The following is a 20,622-nucleotide window of genomic DNA, read 5'->3' as shown; positions in this document are numbered from 1 at the left end:
AGAGGATTTTCGATGGAATGAGGGCTCGGTGAAGCCTTAGCATGAGGCGGGAGTTGCAGTTCCATGCCTTACCCGCGATTTTCTTCCGAAGCTTCTGGGTTTTCGTTCTTCGAGAGACAATATCGGTGACTTGCTTCCATCAACGCATGGCACTGCTGATCATAAGTCCGAGGTACCTACACGATTTGCATGTTGGGATACGGATGCCATTGAAGCCGAGCCACAGGAAGCCCTTTCCAACATGGTTGGCACGTACGTGGAACGCTGAAAAGGCGCTAGAGCTCAGGAGTTCCAATCATACACGCTTAGACGGAGGCAGGCCTGCGTCGATTATCAGGCGTAACGAATCCCGAATAGGCCACTTCCAGTCATGATTAAATTGAATAGTTTTGCAGAGAGCAGGTACTCTGCTTTGAGAGACTCCACGCTGGTATGGTCGCCTGGAGCTTATGTCTCCACCGACATCGACGTCCTCTGTTCTATTGGACAAGTAGTCAATAAGATATTTGCAAAATATGGAAATGCGTATTAAAAGAGTGTTAATTCCGTTCAGCAGGTCAGGTCTCTTTTCACTTCATGAAAATCATTGGTAGATTTAATAAAAATCTCTCCGGGACAGCACCGCAAGCGATACTGCCCCGACGACCTTTTTATCGGCCACCCATTCAAAGACACGGCCCACCCGGGAGTGGACCGCGTTATCAAGGGGCCCCTCTCCAAAATACGAAGAAAGTGGCTCACTTTCGCCTCCCTCCACCGCATACGGGGAGTTGAAGTAGACCCATTTCAAAAATGATGGGAAGTAGTTAACTACATGTAGTGAAACAACTAGTTAAACTACTGAGTTACAAGGTTGTTAGAAGCTATCTCTGGGAATGTAATTATAACTAGTAGTTAAACAACATTTTTCTGTAGATAACTACAGCAGTTAGGTTACTGGGGGCTACAACTACTTCGCATTTTATGACATCTTCTCCAACCTGCCTCGGAGCTCTCCCCAAGATTGTTTAGGATGGACGAAATAAAATTTTCTGCTTTGCGCGTCACATGCCGGTCTAAAAAAACGACAGCACGGTTAACTGGAGAAACGATGGAGCCTCTTTTATCTGGAGCAGATGTCTACGTGAGCCGTACTCGCGGAAAGGGTTGCACTTGCTGTTTCTCGGCACGCTATACAAATTTTTAATTTACACTTCGGGTCGTCACTAAAAAAAGCTTGAAAACGTAATCATACGTAAAAAACGTAATCATACGAGGCAATATAAATGCCTGAATAATTAAGGGGAAAAAAAGCGATTAAAACACAGGACTTCGAATACTCCAACTGTTCTGCTTCATGTAGAGCGCATCGTCCTGTTTAAACGGTCGGTGTACTTTAGGCTGGACAGTGGACACCCTGTATAGCAACGCGCACAAAACGCCGAGGTAGTTAAAACTGTATTTACACAGCGTCGGCAGTAGTTACAAAGTAGTTTTAACTATTGGTGCTATGATGTAGTTACACTAGTACTTAAACCACAATTTCAAGAGGTAGTTGTAGTTAAACTACAAAAAAGTAGTTGCTGCCCTGTAGTAACGATGAGCTTCTGTGAAGCAACTATGCCACAGCAGACCAAAGGCACGCACGCCATCACGAACAGTTGCATCTGATCCAAACAGATCAGCGACACGTAGGGGTCATTTCTTACTTTCGTAGCACGATGCCTTGAAGAAGTACACACCTTGCCTGCATATAATAATGTTTCTTTGTTTGTTTGTTTGTTTGTAAGGAAAAACGAACGAACGAACGAATGAACGAATTAACTGACTGTTGTTAGTGTAAAGCCCCCCAAATATGCTCCAGTCGAAATCTGACCCAGGTGAATAACCCGAACACAAAATCTGAATTCTCCGAAATGTGAACACGCAGGCTGCGAGCCAAATACTATCTTCATTCCCCTTGTGTAATTTCCTTAACTTGAAGATGCGACTACAAACTCCTCAATGTAAAAGTTGTAACTTCTGAAATTTCGCTGTGACAAGTCAAACCACGTCATGCTTTCTTCCGAAAGTTTTGGCAACTTGGATAGATCGGTCACCCATCCAGCCACGAGGAACATTTCCACAGACATGACGAAAAGGAAAAGAAAAAAGAGGCACGTATATCATGCGGCGAGCATAAATCGCGTACGCCGTTCTTGCCGCCCGTAGGCGCGTTCGTGTGTCTGATGCGCTCCGTCCCCCGCAACATGGCGGCCGCAGTTGCTCACGGCAGCTAGGTGGCAGTATTTCGAAACCGGTCTTGCCAAATAAGGATTGTGATATTGGCGAGTATTAGATTATAGCGAAGATTACAACTTTTACGGTGCTTGGTTAGAAATTGTTAGAGATGAGGCTGGTGAAAAGTGCAATACTTCGAAATCACAAATCTGACATTTTATTGCAGAAGGAAAGCGTTCGATAAAACAGACAGACAGTCTGTTTGCGATGTGTTTCATGAGCCACGGAGAGAAAGGATCCATTATAACGTCCGACTTGGAGAAAATAAAACTACAATATATTTTGGATGAGTTCAACAGCAGTAATTGCCCAGCGCTCAAGAACAAACCCCGTCTGTGTATGTTTCAGGTAAGACGTAATTCCGTATTCATTGTGGATTATAAGGGTGCGAGCCATACACCAACAGTAGGCGAATGGTCCGCGAATCTCAGACGGGTGCCACTTTACAGGGATGGTTTCGTGCAGCCGGGGCGGTTCCGAAACTTAGCCAAAACTATATTTAGCAGTGATGGCCACTAACTACTTCTACAGTAGTTTAACCATAACTACTAACTACTTTGCGATGGAGTAGTTTAACTAATAGTTCAACTACTTTTTAGGGGAGGTAGTTAAAACTACTTCTTTAACTACTGCAATGTATCTTAACTACATCTATAACTACTTATTAACGTGGTTCATCAACACCAATCCCATTCTATAGTGTTCTCGGACACCTAAATATGAATCACAAGCAGCGATAAAAGTGATGATTTAGTACGCTTGCACGGCTCAATTGCTCTGCACCTCCGTTCTCATCAAACAAGTAGCTCAAGGTAAAAGTCGGAAGCACGATGGTGCCGTAAAGCGTGCGACAAAATCGGAAGTAGTTGGCGCGTGCAGTAACCTAACTACTATAGTTAACTACTCAAAATCGTAGTTTAACTAGTAGTTACCACTACATTTCTGCAAGTAGTTGATAACTACTTTTTAACTACAATCAGGTAGTTTAACTAGTAGTTTAACTACATGTAGTTGACTACTGGCCATCACTGATATTTAGGAGCACTGCAGAGACCAGCGTCATGGCCGAGCAGATTAAGGCTCCCCGCACGTTGGTGGTCGTGCTGAAGACGGGGAGGTGGTGGGTTATAATACTGCCACCAGCTGTGCTCTTTGAGGTTTTCCCTGGTTTTCCCGAAGACTTTCCAGACGAATATCCGCACAGTTCCCCCCGAAGTCGGCCCAGGACGCACACTAAGCCATCTGTTCTCCACTCCTTCCTGCTGTCCGCTCTCAATCTGTATACCGCTCGTAGTCACAGTCGCTTGGTGGGGCTAAGTCGGAATAAAAAGAAAAAGAAAATTACTGTAGACATACAACCGTCAAAGTTTCATTCAAAATAACGAAGTCGCTTTCGAGGAATTTACCCTAATAACAGGCGACGAAACCTGCACTTCACTCTGACGCACGCATGACACCGACCTGCGGGTAAGTCGCCCATTGGCTCAGCGAAGACAGGGGGAAGAGAGAATGGGCGATTGCCGACAAGTTGCCGCCGTTGCCATGGCAATTGCAACTTGCAGAAGGATCGTGGGTTAAATCATCCCCATAAGCTCCCTGTTGTTCTCGAAGTGGGGACGCCCAGAGTAAACATAAGAGCTGCAAACAGAGACGTATATATCCACGAGCCGAGGATATATAGCCCGTGCATTGACTGTCGAGCTTCCAAGAATGTGGCCACATTTTCTTTCCGCGAGTATTTGATGCTGTTTTCTAATAAGCACGCACTTCTTCATGAAAGTCGTCAGCGACACTTCATTTCGAAACATGATCAGTGTGCAATGGAGAGCATAACTGACGCGCGGGTAATATATTTTTGGTCTCTGCTGTAATGCCACCGCGCATGCAAATGACGGACGACTTCATATTTGTGGGCGGGGTTGGCCTGCGGCTTTTAACTGGTCCGTTGAGGATTGACACAGTCGTCCTAAATCAGCAAGTAGACCACTTCTTAGAATATCCGCCTTTCTCTTGAGAGCTGAAAGAAGATGTCCACAGTCGCTTCTGAAAGTGGTCTGCTCACGCCAGTGCAGTAGCGCGCACAAAAGCGGACGATTTCTGCATCCAATCACGGACCTTCACGCAGGGCGACGAAGCCGTTCTTATTGTTACCAACACAGATCACGGCATGCTGTGCAATCTTTATCAATTTAATTCGTTTGTTTAATAACCGTGACGTGCTTTGTCGGGTAAATTCGGAGTATTCCATTTCAAAAAAGGGCAATCGAATAGCACACTTTATGAGAGGGGTAGAAGTACGAGACCGTCCCTTTATATTTCATCCGGAAACGTGTGCAACAGACCGATACGGTAATGTCCGGCACCGCTGCACAATCTACTTGGCCAAGTTTCTCTTCGAAAACAGCTGACATGTTAAGTAAACGAGTTCTAGAGATTCACACTCTCTCTGCAGCTAACACCATGATGACGTCAGTCGGGCACACGAACGGGAGCGCAGCGCATGCGATTGTCTCCGAGCTCGTCTGCTTAGCGTTCGTACCACAATATACCAACTGAAACGTCCTAGGTAAATAAGCAAACTTCTATTTATCAGTGCCAGTTACACAGTGCTCCTGGCTGTACGAACGCATGGGAACACGGGAAATGTACGAACATGGCTGACGCAAACCTAGCAAAAGTGATATTCGAGAAGCCGATCGCAGACCCTCTGCGGCCTGCAGACGCCGTCCCACCCGCCCGCCGGTCGTGAAAGGCCCCCCGCCGGCTCCCCGATTCGACTTGTCCGAGTGACGTATTCTCCGATTTCCTGAAAGGGAATTCCGGTATACTCTCAACATCCGTCTTCGGCTCTTGCCATGCATCACATCCAATTGCGCCGAAAGTCCTCCACTTTTTCGCGTCCGATTTTCGGCGGTATTGCCGATGATGAACGACGACTGAAACGGCACTGTAGTTTCGTAATCGACCGGGACGGATGCGACACTTCCTTTAAACGGGTTGCGACACTTGAGTCCCAGGTTCCGCCGGTTGAACTTAAGATGTGGTGCTCTACGTCAACATTAACCTGCATTTCAAGTTTCGGATGCGCACTAAAGTGCGAAAACTTCTCCACGTGGAGTCAAGGATGCCGTTACCGTGACGACTGTACAAAAGGAACGGGGAGCATCCGTAGCGTCCTTCGTCATTCATGCGCGAACGAACCTACCGAAATATGCATTTTCCCTCTTCTCCCTTTCTGAAGAGGCGCGACAGATACGGAGGGGCCTGCCATTTGTACTGGTTTGTACTAGTATCAAGGTAACGACATCTTTCATTCCGCGAGGAGAAATTTTCACACTTTAGTGCTTCCTTCAAGCAAAAGTGGAAACAGACGCGCAGAACGTTGGCTCCGTTAATAAGGAAACCGTCTATTCACACGAGCGACATTCGCCAGAATACTACAGAGGTGCTGTCACGTGAGCGCTCAACGTCTGTCTTTACGTACACTTTTAACCGTGGGGAGTATCTTGCCACACATCCACAAGATATTCCGTAGCAGACTAGAGGAAAAGATGCTGACGGTGTCGTCTGCTAAGTGCATAGTACGCTACTCCGGATATTGCGTCACAGTGCCAATGCTCAACATAACAGGGCACGGAACTTCGGCTCCGTGGGCAGTAGGGTTCGGAATCCCGAGCCGTTTTTACAATTTCGGGATTTCGTAATGTGGATCCCGGGACGGGATCGGGATTTTTTCGCAACTATACCCAGGATGTCGTATAGAGCTGTATCCACTTGCACAACCATGCTATCACAAATTGCCATATAGTTCGCGTCTTCTGTCATCCCCACGGAACATTTTAGTGGGGAAAAAAAGAGCGCAAAAAAAAAAAAACTGCTCACGGGGCAAAATTTGCGTATTATATTGAGCATTCGCACCGTGCGGGAATGTCGACTTTGCAATGAAATGCGTCTCTTCTTGTGATCTGCTACGGAATATCTTCTGGCTGCGCCCCAGGATATTTCCCGCAGTTAGTAGTGCACGAAAGGATATATATACTTATGACGTACAGCAATTCAATCGCTAAAATCAATGACGTATTTCTCACCATCCGCTGGAGTATTCTGGGGAATGTCGCTTGTGTGAATACATGGAATGGTCTCTTCTTGCCTTTTATTCATCCACAGTGACTGTTGTGTTCTAGTCTGCAGCAGCCGAGTCTGTAGTTTTCTGAAAAGGCTGTCTCCATTTTCACTTTTTACTTTCAGACAGATATATGTTGACGTTTCAAATATACGTATTCGAGAGGATCAAAAGAACAAAAAGAGAGATTGTGCAGAGAGAGAGAGAGAGAGAGAGATTCTGAAATATTTCTTGTTGTAGGACTGGAAGACTCCTTCTGATTTCATGGGAGTGTTATGCTACTTGAGGGCTGTTCTCCGCTATGGCTTGCGTAGTTCACATGAGTCAGCAGCTACCGTCGTTGTAATGTGTCGTGGACGATAAGGTTGGTTCGGTTTCGCATTGCAAATGATATTTTTTTGGGGAATGGGACGGTTGAAAAAAAAAAAAAAAGTTGGTTTCCCTTTCACTCGTACCACCGAATATTTGTTGTCAAAAAAGCCGAAATTTATAATCCCGAAATCCCGAGATTTGGCCTTGCCAAGTCCCGGGATTTCGGGACATTAAAATATGCTGAAATCCCGGGATCCCGGGCTCCGAACCCTAACCGGGCAGTGTTTTCGTTGTTTCTTCCACTAGAATCCTCCGTGAGGATGTCGGTCGTGCGAATACACCGACATTCATCCAACGATGACATCACGGCGAGAAGGGGCGCCCGTGGGGCTGGGCCAGTCTTCAGTGATTAGAGTGCTTAGGAGTGGAAGGTGTTGTCATTTACATATGAGTGGCAGTAGCCAACGCTAATGTGCCGGGTACCATGTGAACATTAATGTGAGCACAGCATCATCACGTCAGCCAGCCCGAGGGGTAGCGCAAGCTGCTCAGCCAAGACAGCAAATTTGTCTCTTGCACTCAAACGGTTCGATAAACCGTCCTGTCGTGTGGCCCCTACCAGCGCAACGAGCTGTGCGACATTCACAGTGTGTTGCGTTATTATTCAATTCAATTAGGTGCAGCGAAACGTGCCATAAAGGAATCTATACTGACTATCTTCTGAATTCGAAAGGGCCTCTTCTCGTAAAGCTTTGGTAGACTTAAAGCTGACAGCTTAAATAAACATGCCGACGCCCTTGCTCTGTCGCGCTATATTGAAAGTAGTATAATTATTATAATTGTAACAAAAAGTTGTATGACGATGTAAAACCGTGAATCAATGAATTTTCGATAATACTGGCAAAAAGAGCAGATTAGAGTAACAGCCATATTTTCATTATAATTTTCCAGTTTTTTTTCATCTTTCGCATAGCTGTGCCAGGATGAACCCAATGCAAAAGAAGACATGGATGAAGATGAACAAGACAACGAAGAAATGCACAACGCTTGTTGGGACTACACCATTGATCTGCGCGCAGACTTCCTCCTCGTCTTCGCCACCCCTGCGGGTAAGTGTTGTTCGCATATCCACGCGAATTCCCGCATGGATGGCGATAGTGTCCACTACGGACTGAACCTCGTCTCTTCAGAATCCTTCCGAACTCATACCATTGCAATCTACGTGTCCCAAAATATTGTTTGTTGATAATATTTTACCATATATATTGTACCTGACGTGGAAGTATTTAAAAATAATTCTAGCTTACAGACGTGTGACGTCATGAAGTGACCAATCTAGGAACACGTCGGGTAACGTTGCTCTTCTAAGGTGGCGTTCCAACTACTCACCGCGGCTGCTTCGCTGACGCGCACCGTTGCTACGATACAGTCGCCATAGCTGCTGGTGATGTCACCGCCTCTTGGAGAATCCGAAAGTATCAGGTTTTCCGGTTCTTTCGAAATTTCTTTTTTCGGACTGCGCAACGTTCACTTATTATAGTTGATATAATTATAGTGCGCGCAGGGGAACGTGAGGTAGTGTGAGGCATGGGGCAGAGTATATTACATTGCCGATATCTGCCTCATTCGGGAACCTTAGAAAGGTGAAACTGTAACTGTGACATCGTCATCAGTCCACCCAAATCGGCAAGCAATCGGCACCCGGTAGGCAAATCATGTTGGCGATCGTATTTCGGCGGACGTAAAAATATCTCGACAACATGTCTTTGTGATAGAACACAATTGCATGCTATGTGGAGGACTACGACGAAGTTTCGTTGCCAAACAGTTGCTCTGTTCCTTGGGCTCTGATCAATTTGGTATTTCCTCTGGTTACAGACACATTTTACGTTATATTCCTGCTGGAATATTCGACCCTAGATATTAGACCCCAACCACTGCGTACGGTACGGTACGGGCTTTGCCTTCGGGCAGAAGCTGCCATGAACGGGTCACAGGACGCAGTTGACCTAAGCAATGGCACCGCCATTTTGCATCAACCGCTTGATGCGGTGTCTCCACGGCTGGTTTGGAGCGATTCGCAATTGCCAGAAGTTTCTAACGAGTGTCAACCCCACAAGCGTCGCCGTGAAGAGCTCAGTAGCGACACTGTGACGTGTGCTGGAAGCCTGCCAGATGTTGAAAATATTCCCTCTGAAACAGAGAGAACCCACGTTGACGAGGAAGATGAGGAAATGGACTCTTTCCAAGTAGTCACGTATAGGAAAAATCGTGTGACCGGGATTCCTGTTGTCTTCAAGACTACTGATCCTGCGAAGTCTTTCTGGATAGTAAATCCTAACGTAATCGCAGGCGACATCGTCAAAGGTACGCAAGAAAAAGTCTTGTCACACAGAATTACTCGGAATGGTACTCTAATCATCAACGTGACTTCAGAGGGTTCAGCTAAATGCCGCTTACTGTTGAAGTCTGTTGCGGGTATTGAGGTTGAAGTGTTTATTACCGCCTCCACTTCCAGCGTCTAGGTCGGATCACGGGGGTTTCGAAATGGTACACTGACGAAGATTTATTGGAGTACCTCCAGCCTTACGGTGTGACAGGGGTTCGCAGAGAGGTTGGGTCAGGAGTGAAGACGATGAAGGGTTTCGACGATGGGGACCAAGCTAAGAAAAGGGCCCGCGAACCTCAAGGATGACAGACTGGGTGCGTGGCACCAACGAACAAAGAGCTCAAGACTGGGAGCCTACGGACAACAAACCGTTGACCACCACACTAAACTGGCCCGGTATTCTTGACTGGCTCGGTCGACAGGATGCCAGAAGAGTCTTCGCTGGGACCTGCACATCCAGAATTGGCGACCCGGGTCTTAGTCCAGCAATCCAGCAGTGAAGCTTAGGTGGTCGTCTCTGTCTGATCGTCTGCGGGACAGTATTCTTCGTCCACGTCTGTCGTCGCTGATCTCACCTGCCTGCAGTCTTTGTGTGGATTCCGTATCTCGGGAGTGGGTGAGACCTTTGACCGATTTTCTCCGGGAGAACCAGTGCAATGTTTAGGACGCGAGAGGTGGTAGATGCGGCCACAGAGTTGAGGGCCGGTGAAATAGATGCTGAGATACATCGATTACGGGTAGAGCTGCAGAGTTTGAGGGAAGAGACAGCTTCCTGGGAGCGGTTGAATTTGAGACTCAAAGGTCAGGTGGTGCACAATGGTTTTCAGACAGCATATAACAGTGGCAGCGTAATTGACGCGATGACTGTGGACAAGGTGGACATGTTAGGCGTGGTGGAAGAGCTAGAGCTTGAGAACGTTGAGCCGATAGTCGTCGGAGACGCAGCAGGACTGAGTGCAGAATACTTCGTAGAGGAGCAGCGGGAGAGCGCATTTTTCTCTGGCGCCTGGGAACGAGTTGAAAAGCAGGATCACGGTAACGTAGATAACTTCTCACGTATGAAATCCAGATCGGATGATTGTTACGACGACGCATCTAGTGAGAATCCGGAGATGTCAAGCTGCGCAATCTCTCAGGACACGCGGTGACACCGAATTGAAAGCAATTTACACAGCATGAGTGAAAGGCGTGTAGAACCACCACGTACTGGTCACGTGAACGAAGTTACGTTGCCACAGATAGAGATACCGCTTAGTCCATTAGGAGGGCGATTCTCTAGTCTCAGGTGCAGGGGCGCTCCTTTAGTTCGCGATAAATGTGCACATTCTAAACAATTTTCTGGTGCCATCGCTGTGCAGCATTGGGGCGGTGGTGGAGTTCGATTGCAGGACGAGTACAATGCGCTGTTTGATGGTTACGCCGCTATCGATGTTGGGATAAATGATGGTCTAGAGAAGCTGGAACCTGAGGATAGCTATAGGGACGCAGCACAGAAAGCTAACAAATCGGCAATAGCAGCTAGCGACGCGGTGCTGCTTGGCGACTTCTGTGGTGAGAGGGATATTTATCGGATGTATTTAACAGGAACGTCATGTCTGGTTCTGAGTTTTGTCAGGAACGCGGTTCTGAGTGCATGTGGGTATCACCTAGGAGATGTCTTGTGGCGTAGTAGGGACAAAAAAACAGTCTTTGTTTGCACAGCTTCGGCAGGTCGTCTGCTGTTTGACACACTATAGACTGAAATATTTGCAGGTTCGAGCTGGCGGCATTCACCATCGTGTGGGCATTTGACATTTGAACGCTGGGGGTAAGAATAACCTTGCAGCCGGGGGCGAGTTTGTAGTTAATTATTCGAGTCTGGGTTGACGTGTAAAGATGTAACGTTAGTCCGTGCTCGAGATGTTTTCCGCTTTGTCTTTCTGAGGGCTGTACTTTAGCTTTGTACGGATGTTGAGTTAGGACACTTTGATTGGCCGTGTCATTCTAATTCTCCCTGGAATGTATCGGTTGAGGTCTGATTGTTCCATGAGTCACCACTACGAAGTCTCTAGTGCACAGGTTCAATGTTATGGCAAGTGACTGCTGTGAAGTGCGAGTTCTGGACTCTCTCGTCCCAAGGCCAATTACCACCAAGCGGTGCTCGACGTGCCCGACACCCGCAACTTGCAAGGGGGGAGGAGTCAGGAGTGAAGACGATGAAGAGGTTTCGACGATGGGGCGGTCAGCTGACCAAGCTAAGAAAAGGGCCCACGAGCCTCAAGGATGACAGACTGGGTGCGTGGCACCAACGAACAAAGAGCTCGAGACTGGGAGCCTACGGACAATAAACCGTTGACCACCACACTAAACTGGCCTGGTATTCTTGACTAGTTTTCTACCCCAGAGAAGATGATGGTTCATCGGTAACCTACAAGAAGAAAAACGTGATTCTGACTTTTCAGCCTGGAGCTGTCTTGCCAGCTGACGTACGTCTTGGCTTCACATGTCACCCTGTCAGGGAATATGTGGCTCCTCCCGTACAGTGTTATAACTGGCTTACAGTGTTATAACGGTTTGGCCACATTGCTGGTGAGTGTCGCGGTGCACGTCGCTGCAAGATTTGCTCTGGTTCGCATGATTTCAAGAGCTGCACTGCCCGTCGAGAGCCTAAGTGCGCAAACTGTGGGGGACTGCGCACGACTTCCTACAGAGCTTGTAAGGTGACCAGCGCAGCCGTAGCTACACACGTTCAGAATGTCGTTTATGGATCAATGAGACATAAACAAACGTTCTACTCGAATCCAGACTACGTGAAACCCCTGGTCCAGCAGCAGCATGTTGCTCAGCGTGACACCTTGCCGAAGCTGCTTTGTCCTGAGAAGACACAGGCTAACAGTTGCAAGTCATATGCCGATGCGGTAAAAGGCAAGAAGTTCGGAGAAGCACTGAACGTTGGAAAGAATAAGCGCAATATTGGTGCTGCACCGCGCACTGTCAGTCTTGAGCAGGTGCTGCCCTCCACCAGCAAGATTTCGTCTTCGAAGACCAATCTGAATCAAACCCATGCATCGGAGCCGCTGTCTTGCTCAACTAGCTGTGACACTGGAGCTAAAATAGCGCGCAGGCCATCCGTCTCGTCGGAACCTACGGACTAGCTGCTGTCTCTTGAGCCCCTCTTTTTCGGAGCAATTCGCGCTCTTCTTCGTGGTCAGCCGGAATTTGCAAGAGCTCCCGAAGTTCAAGCCGTGCTAACTTCTGAGCAAATCCTCGCAAGGTTCCTACCTCAGGGGTCATCAAACGCTTGCAATGGCCTATAAGTATAATTGACCTACGATTTTTCAGTGGAACTGCAACGAATTGAAGTCTAAAGCAGGCGATTTTCGGAACTTTGTGCACCGCCATGGGTTCCCGATTTTGCTGTTAGCTGAGCCCTGAATGGATGTATCGTTTAGGCTTTCAAATGACGTCCTACACCAGTCCCAGAAACCAGGCCATGGACGGGCGACGTATGTGTGCGGAAGGAGTTGCCGCATACCCTCTCACGGTCATCGGTTCATGAGAACCTCGAATACGTGGTATGCGTGGTACGTATTAAGGATCAGAAATTTACTGTGGCCAATGTATACGTTGCGCCACATGTTCGTATTGCCGAGCAAGATCTGCTTGACCTTCTCGCCAGCTTACTTTCGCCTTTTATGTGATGCGGGGATTTTAATGCTCACGGCGCATCCTGGGGTCAGTCACACAGATGGAAGAGGTCGTTTACTTGAGACAAGCTGGCTGTGTAAGCTCACGGAACGTATGATCCTCAACCGGGTAGAGTGGCACCTAGAGGCAAACACACTTCTGCCTCAGGCGATGGCCGGTGTTAGGAAATCCCGATGCACGATGAATTGCGTTCTTGAGCTGGTATCGAGCATTGAGCACGAGCATGGATGTGGCCGGCGAACTGCCACTGTCTTTTTAGGCATCAAGAGGGCTTGTGACTCTGTAAGCCACGCCCATGTGTTGCATGTATTGTGCATATTGAGTGTTGTCGGGCGACGTCTTCAGTGGATTGCTTCGTACCTGGAGGGGCGGTCGATCTTTACGCGCAGCGACACTGGAGCGAGTCACCACCACCTACATTCACCGGGCGTTCCGTAAGGGGGAGTTCTGAGCCCCCTGCTTTTTAACGTAGTACTGGCTTCACTCCCGAGCTTGCTTCCCCACCGCGTCAGTATCAGCATGTACGCTGATGACATCTGCTTGTGGTCGTCAGGCACGCAATGGCCAGCGTCGGCTTCAGGAGTCTCTAGAGATAGTGGCCAACTTTGTCTCAGTGTGGCATGGATGTGTCCCAGGACAAAACAGTCGTCCTGCCACTTACTAGATGGGAAGGAATTTACGATAACGGCTTAGAGAACGTGATAAGCCACGCACCTGATTCCTTTGAAGTGCATGCATCAAGTCGCTGATCTTTCACGTGACAGCTTCGTACACCGAGAGCTAATGGATTTCATTCCAAAAATGTGCATCTCGTTACTGCAAGTTACTCGTCACTGTACGTTTTCTTTTTCTCTCTTTTCTTTTTTTTAGTTCCCTTTCGCTTCTGTAGCATGACGATCAGAAATCCACCGTCCCTATATATGCTTCGCGGGATATATTTCGATATATATCGAGATAGATTTCGAGCACCAACTGTTACTCAAAGTAAATTCAATGTGAAATATCAGTTCCGATAAAAAGATGTTGATTTCATAATTGGGCTGTGTGAAACATCCAGAGCCGTCCGAGACGGTCTCCAGCCTGCACTCTAAAAACTGAACTTCACCGCATAGCACGCTCTGCGCCAACCATTGCCACGAATGATAGGGTTATCACTTCTGATTCGAGGAGAGAGGGAGGCGTACGCCTTCTTGTGTCAATTACCATGTATCCAAATTGACAAAAAAAGGCGTACGCCCCCTCCTCTCTTCGAATCAGAAGCGATAACCCTATCATTTGTGGCAGTGGTTGGCGCAGAGCGTGTTATGCGGTGAGTGTGGGGAAGGATAAATGTGAAGCGCAGCCCCTTCCCCTCCCCGCCACTTGGAGATCTGTAAAGAAAGAAGAAAAAAATACAGAAATATATCTTGTGTACTTCTGGGCTTAAAAATTCCCTTGACTCTCGCTTCATTGTCCAGCCTAGCTCCTGGGACCTGCCGTTCAGCGCCCCCTCTGCCGATAGCGCTCGGGACAGCTGCTTCTCTCGCCTCGTCGGAACGGCTCTGGAAATATGCTACGTCACGGAGAAGTAGCTAACAAGTAACGAGAATGCATTTTCGCATGAGTACGCATTCTCGTGGTGCCACATTTAGTTCCGTTTAGTTAGTAGTAACGCATTTAGTTCTGAGGTAAAAATTAACGGTATTTAGTTCCTTTTTGTCGGTAACGTGTAGAAGTCTGGTTTCCGGACACAAGTATCCCGACACGAACAGTACGTCACGGTCATCACGAACAGTCCATCAACTGGAATGCTGTGGTGTGCGACGGCGCTCGAAAGTGTTCCTCAGGCGCCAGCCTGTGGAATATTTTCGAACGCCGTGGCATATTCGAATACAGTGACAACAAAGATAAAATTCGGTGCGCCACAAACATTTTTCGTTTCGTTCTAACCCTGTTGCTCACCGTGAAATCGCACGCGCTCATGTGAGCCTCGCTCGCTTCTAGGAATAGTCTGTGTGAGTATTTTGCAAGTTCGAACTTGGTTCGGTTACAGTGTGTCAACGAACGCAACGCAGTGAGCTCTGTACGCACGGTGAATATATATGTATCAGACATTTGTGTCAATGCGGTGCATCGATTAAATGTATATTTCGTCCAAAATTTGCCTTAGCTGTTTTGGAATACGGAATAACGGGCGTCAGGTATGTAAACTAGTAGAAGTCTATGGCAGCCAGGAGTGGCCGAATATGGAGCCAAAGGGAAAGGCTCCTCATTGGCCAACTTGTAGGCATCATAACTCGTTTTCATAGGTCGCATGCCCAATGTTGCACATTATCACAATTATGAGTTATCACAAACTATGGGCTCTCGAGCTGTTGAGGCCTGGCTGAAGTGGCGTGAAATACAAGGAGAGAGGTCGCAACGCGAGAGTGAGAGGGCTTCATCTCTCCGATGCTCCTCTCCCTCAAATATGACGCGACGTAGCTTCAACGAGGCTTCAAGAGTGTGTTAAAGAAATGCTGTCGCATTTAACGTGCATAACAGATGACGGCCTTTCGCAAAACGGTGTTTGCGGTGCTGAAAGCTAGCTTCGGCGCCTGCGGCATTTATCAAAGCAACAAATAGATAGCACAGTTATTAGTTGAAGCTAGGCGACGATAATCTTGGCACAATTGCGTATCTAACTTAAGTAGTAAAGGGCCGATCAGAAACTACGACAATGAGAGTTAGAAACCTGGACCCCTGGCCCCTGCCCTGAGCCCTGCGCGTATTTTTCCCTGCGGGGCGCGTGTGCGGAGGGTTGTCCACGTGATTATCGGCGGGGGAGGGCTGCGCGTGCGCTCATCGTAGCATATTTTTCAGCCTGGGCAGACTTCTTTGGCCATACTTCGGCCGACTTCACATATTTTTCCGATGCAACAGGTGAGCGGTTTACATGCAGAGTCATGCAAAGAAGGGTCATACACAAAAAGTACAAGTCAAAATATATTTATTAATGCCAATCAAGTTGCGATATATTTATTAAAGCCAATAGTGCTGGGAATTGTGATGCCAATCAGGTGAAGGAGAAAAACCCAGCCGAAAAACCTTCACCACCTGTAACAGGGCGGTGCTCGTGTGGAGGGCTGCTGTGGTGGGCGGAGCGTGACCGGAGGGCTGCGTGCGCGCTTACCCTTCACCCTGGGCTGACTTCTTTCACCATTTTCCTACTTGGGCCGACTTCCTTCCCACGACAGGTGGGCGGTGCTCGGGTGGAGGACTGCTGTGGTGGGCGGAGCGTGACCGGAGGGCTGCGTGCGCGCTTACCATTCACCCTAGGCTGACTTCTTTCACAATTTTCATACTTGGGCCGAATCATTCATACTTCATCATTTCATACTTGGGGCACAAAGTTACGAATATTTTTCGAACGAAAATTTACTTCAAGACTCGAAGAAAGGGTCACCCACGTCCTCGAAGACGTTTCGGCAACACGTCGGTCCGCGTTTCCCCAATGCCGTACCCGAAACCGAACGCGATTCTGCGCCCGACGCGTTAACGCGGTACCGCACGCGAGCGGGTTGCTTTTTCCGGAAACGGGTTCGTCGACGCGGGTGACCCTTTCTTCGAGTCTTAAGTAAATTTTCGTTCGAAAAATATTCGTAACTTTTAATATCCACGACATAAAGAATTCGCATTATGTTATAGTGTATACAGAAAATATCAATCCATTCGATTAAATTCCCTGACGTCATGAAAGAGTGCTCGTCAAAGTGAGCGACCTAAAGCTTGCGTATTGTGAAATTACACATTCTACAACACTGATCATAAATCGCAATACCTGTTCAAATTGTAATTAAACTCTTACTGATGTGTGGTAGTCGCAACTTCTCCTGAATGTGAACCGATAAATTTTAGCAATTAATCCACAATCAAATATCTTGTATAGTATGTGTGAGTATATGCACAACTTTTTAATCTGTATATTTAGAAAAATGCAACAAATAGCGTGCAGTTTCGACTTTGAAAATTTGAAGAAGAAAATGATCTTTAGTGTGGAATTTGCATTTTACAATGTTATGAGCTAAAGACTTATAAAATTAAAGTATGGTCTTTCCATTTGTAGTGCCCGGATGCTATGACACTAAAATAATGTGATAGTTTTTCTGTATGGTTACGGCAAATCTCTAGTATATTTTGTGAATTGGATCTACGTTTACGTGTGACCTGTGCTGATCTGCTTATTATAATTAATATAACATATCTTCCATTGTGTTTATGCATAACGCTCATCTTTATTGTGTATTGGTTAAGCACTTCTGATGGCTGTTGTGTGATCCGCTTCTCTCAAAATCTGATCGCCACTTGGAAATTATTTCATATACGTTTGTGTGCCGTGTGTTACGAAGACTATGTGATTAGAAATGTAGACTTTGCCTGCACGTCGTGCTCGTAAAATCTTTCGTTTGCATTGTGGCATGTGATAATAGATTCGCTTTTCACGAAGGCTTCGTATTATCTCCCAGGCAGTGAACCCCAATGCGATTGTAAAAGTCGATGACACTGTGTCGCGAACGCTTTGACTTATCCCGCCGCAATCAGTTATCTTGCCTTATTTCCCGTTTTGCACTATCTTGGACGGCTCATTTTTCCTATCCAGTCATACAAACGGACAACTGTGGTGACAAAAATATTTATTTATTTGTTCCGCACTCCAATCGGTTGCTTGTCAAAGACGCCTTTTCTTTGTCTTTTACTATGTCTAGGCTAGTGCAACTGATTGAGAAATATGATAAGTTTTCACGTGAGATTAGTGATCCTTTTTGTAATCATAGACTGATGTGTCGTGTCTCTAAATTTCAATGACCGATCCTTCTCCGGCAATTCTATCCTTCGGGTGTTGAACTTGTACAGAGTGTAGTCGAGTAAAACCTACTTGGTGGTCAGGTCTCATTCCATATGAGAATTCTTTCACAAACTGTGGAATATTCGTTTCCTTAGCGAACACTGTTCTCAGTCTTGCCATGCTAAATGTAAGGTGTTTTTCATTGTGATGCGAATAATTCATTATAATGATGACAAAGATTACATTTATTGTTTCAGTTATACACTTGTTTATTTCGATAAATTACAGTTCTATTTCAAACTCTGAAGTTTTCGTTTGTTGTCTTCATTGGTGAATTCCGAAGACATTAAATAGTTTATTCTGATTATTCTGCGCTTGAATCCAGCGTTGATTAACGCAGGCGCTATGTTGTCGCCGTGTTTGTATTGCTTCAACAACTTGCACTTTCTCGCGATGAACTTGCACAGTCTCTTATTGATGTTTCCTTTCTTTTTATGAAGATTCTTGAATGGGGTACAAGAGAGTATTAGATGAAAATCGTCCGGTGGTCCACCGCAATTGATATGTTTGTTGAGTTTCAATAAATGATGATACATCAGACCTTGCACGACAATATTGAACTTCTGTTCATTCGACATCTTTGCAGAGACTGGTAGAATAAAATAATTGCGTTGCCATGGTAGTGGAACATATCATGTGAGAAGATTTTATGTACTTTCCATTTCAGATATGTGTAATTTCAACAAATCCGTAATGAATCGTGCGATATAGACCGCTTGTATATGATAATTTGATCCGACTGCTTTCTTGATGAACGCAATGCCCATTGCAATGATTACAATTACATCTGGTCTAGTGTATTTCAATTCTTCGTTGGCAAACCTCAAAAACTCCGCCATCAATCCAAGTGGCCCTTCCGATGTTGATGTGCAGATATTTTTATAAGTATTGTAGATTGGGCATATAAATTCTTGCACCTTCAGTTCTGTAATTTGTACCATATCTACGTATACGACCATGTCTAGGACGTATTGAAATGCAGCGATAATGGAATCGTTTCGCGGCTCTTCCTTTTCGAAGCAGTTTTTTATCACATCTTCCCATGACTTATGGTATCGAGTACAAAATCTGTCCATCTTTTCAAAGTAGAGCAATTGTCTCTTCTGTTTTCAAGTGCACGTCTACACTTAATTAAAAGCATATCTATGTTTATTTTATTGATTAAAATTTTATTATCTGATTTAGAATGCTATAATCTCCACCTGTCGTGAGAATTATTGTTTTGATTTTGTTTCAAGTATTCGCTCGACTGATATTCTATGAGTTGTGAACTTACTGCCTGAAATAATTATTGTCTTGTATTTGTTTCAATTGTTCACTCGATTGACATAATATACCTCTAAGATGGGAATGCCTCATAACTCTGAGTTGCATTTCACATTTCTATTTCTGTGTGGTTCATTAGAAATTTCTGTTGCAAACTATTACAAAAAACTGATGTAATTAAATTTGTTTCTTGTTTTTTGATTGAGTATCGTTGCTACCAATTAATAATTTGGACTTTCTCTACGTGTTCAATAACAATATCGCATCTCTACAAACTTAGTCGACTTGTCAACCACTTTGACGAAAGATTTCCGTTTCAGGGAAAGGATGCGAAAAGATAGTGACCCCCGCGAGTGATATCGATCTATATGCGCTGCACAATAAAATATATTGCCTTTGAACTCTCTCTTATCTGACCTCTACAGCGTTCTGTTTGCTGGACGAAGGAATATAGCCCCCAACCCTTTGAGTGATAAAGCATATGCAGTGCTTTGGCCATATAGATAGAGGCATAAAGTCTCCCGGCTTTGAGGAAAAGAGTGAAAACAGTGCATATTTCCTACGTCTTGGATACCTCCATTAAGGTTCGTAGTGTTTGTTAGAATAAAACTTGTATATTGGTCGATTTTATGATGGTTCAATGATAGATTACTTTCCTCTGTTGTTTACGTGTCGCCGCGTGTCCCTCTGTTCTTCAGCGTTAAGTCTGTGCTATAGTGTTAAGTCTGTGCTATTTCGCCTTTGATAGATTGATTAGCTATTATTTCTCTGTGTGTTGGATGGTGCGCAGGTTTGGCTCTCTATTAATTGTAGCTGTTGATTGTGTTGTTTCTCGTTCTTCCTTACGTCTATGCTGTTCACTTAATAAGAAATTAAAAGTTGAGTAATGTTGGAATATGAAATTGAGATTCTCTATTGTGCTCGAAATGTTATGCCAGATATTCCCACTATTGCATTGATGGTTCTCACGTATAGGAATATTAATTTTCTGATGAGTTTGATTTTCTGAATGATATATTACTGTGTTGTTTTGATTAGGAATATCTTCTTCGTAGTGGTATAGATTTTATTTCCTCTTGTGTTCGTGTCGTTCTTTGTTCTGTTTGTTGGCTAGGAGCGTGCTATGTGGTGAAGTTCATTTTTAACAAGTCTATTTTCTGCTGAGTTTGATTTTTTCTTCTGATTTTCTGAATGATAGATTACTATGCTGTTTTGATTAGGAATATCTTCTTCGTAGTGGTATAGATTTTATTTCCTCTTGTGTTCGTGTCGTTCTTTGTTCTGTTTGTTGGCTAGGAGCGTGCTATGTGGTGAAGTTCATTTTTAACATGTCTATTTTCTGCTGAGTTTGATTTTTTCTTCTGATTTTCTGAATGATAGATTACTATGTGGTTTTGATTAAGAATAACTTCTTTGTAGTGGTGTAGATTTTATTTCCTCTTGTGTTCTTGTCGTTGGTGTTCCATGGTCTTCCATACATCTATCGGCACCCGTCTTCAACAAATCAGGGTAGATATCATTAGATCTGGTTGTTGGCTAGAAGCGTGCTATGTGGTGAAGTTCATTTTTAACATGTCTATTTTCTGATGAGTTTGATTTTTTCTTCTGATTTTCTGAATGATAGATTACTCTGTTGTTTTGATTACGAATATCTTATTCGTAGTGGTATAGATTTTATTTCTTCTTGTGTTCGTGTTCTGTTTGTTGGCTAGGAGCGTGCTA

General features: G+C 45.5%; 1 protein-coding gene across 2 annotated transcripts in view; it reads left to right on the top strand.

Annotated features, from left to right (window-relative positions):
- The window catches only part of LOC135385226 (caspase-like), a 74,999-nt gene that overhangs the window by 48,871 nt on the left and 5,506 nt on the right, over positions 1-20,622 (top strand). For both annotated transcript variants that reach the window (XM_064614422.1, XM_064614423.1), the window contains exons 4-5: positions 2,426-2,607; positions 7,668-7,803. In XM_064614422.1, coding sequence (XP_064470492.1) covers positions 2,426-2,607; positions 7,668-7,803 — 318 coding nt within the window. The remainder of the gene's footprint in view (positions 1-2,425; positions 2,608-7,667; positions 7,804-20,622) is intronic.

Source organism: Ornithodoros turicata, chromosome 2 (assembly GCF_037126465.1).
Source record: "Ornithodoros turicata isolate Travis chromosome 2, ASM3712646v1, whole genome shotgun sequence".
NCBI classification, from domain to species: domain Eukaryota; kingdom Metazoa; phylum Arthropoda; class Arachnida; order Ixodida; family Argasidae; genus Ornithodoros; species Ornithodoros turicata.
The sequence above is the reverse complement of the archived record's forward strand: the minus strand, read 5'-3'. Positions and strand labels throughout refer to the sequence as shown.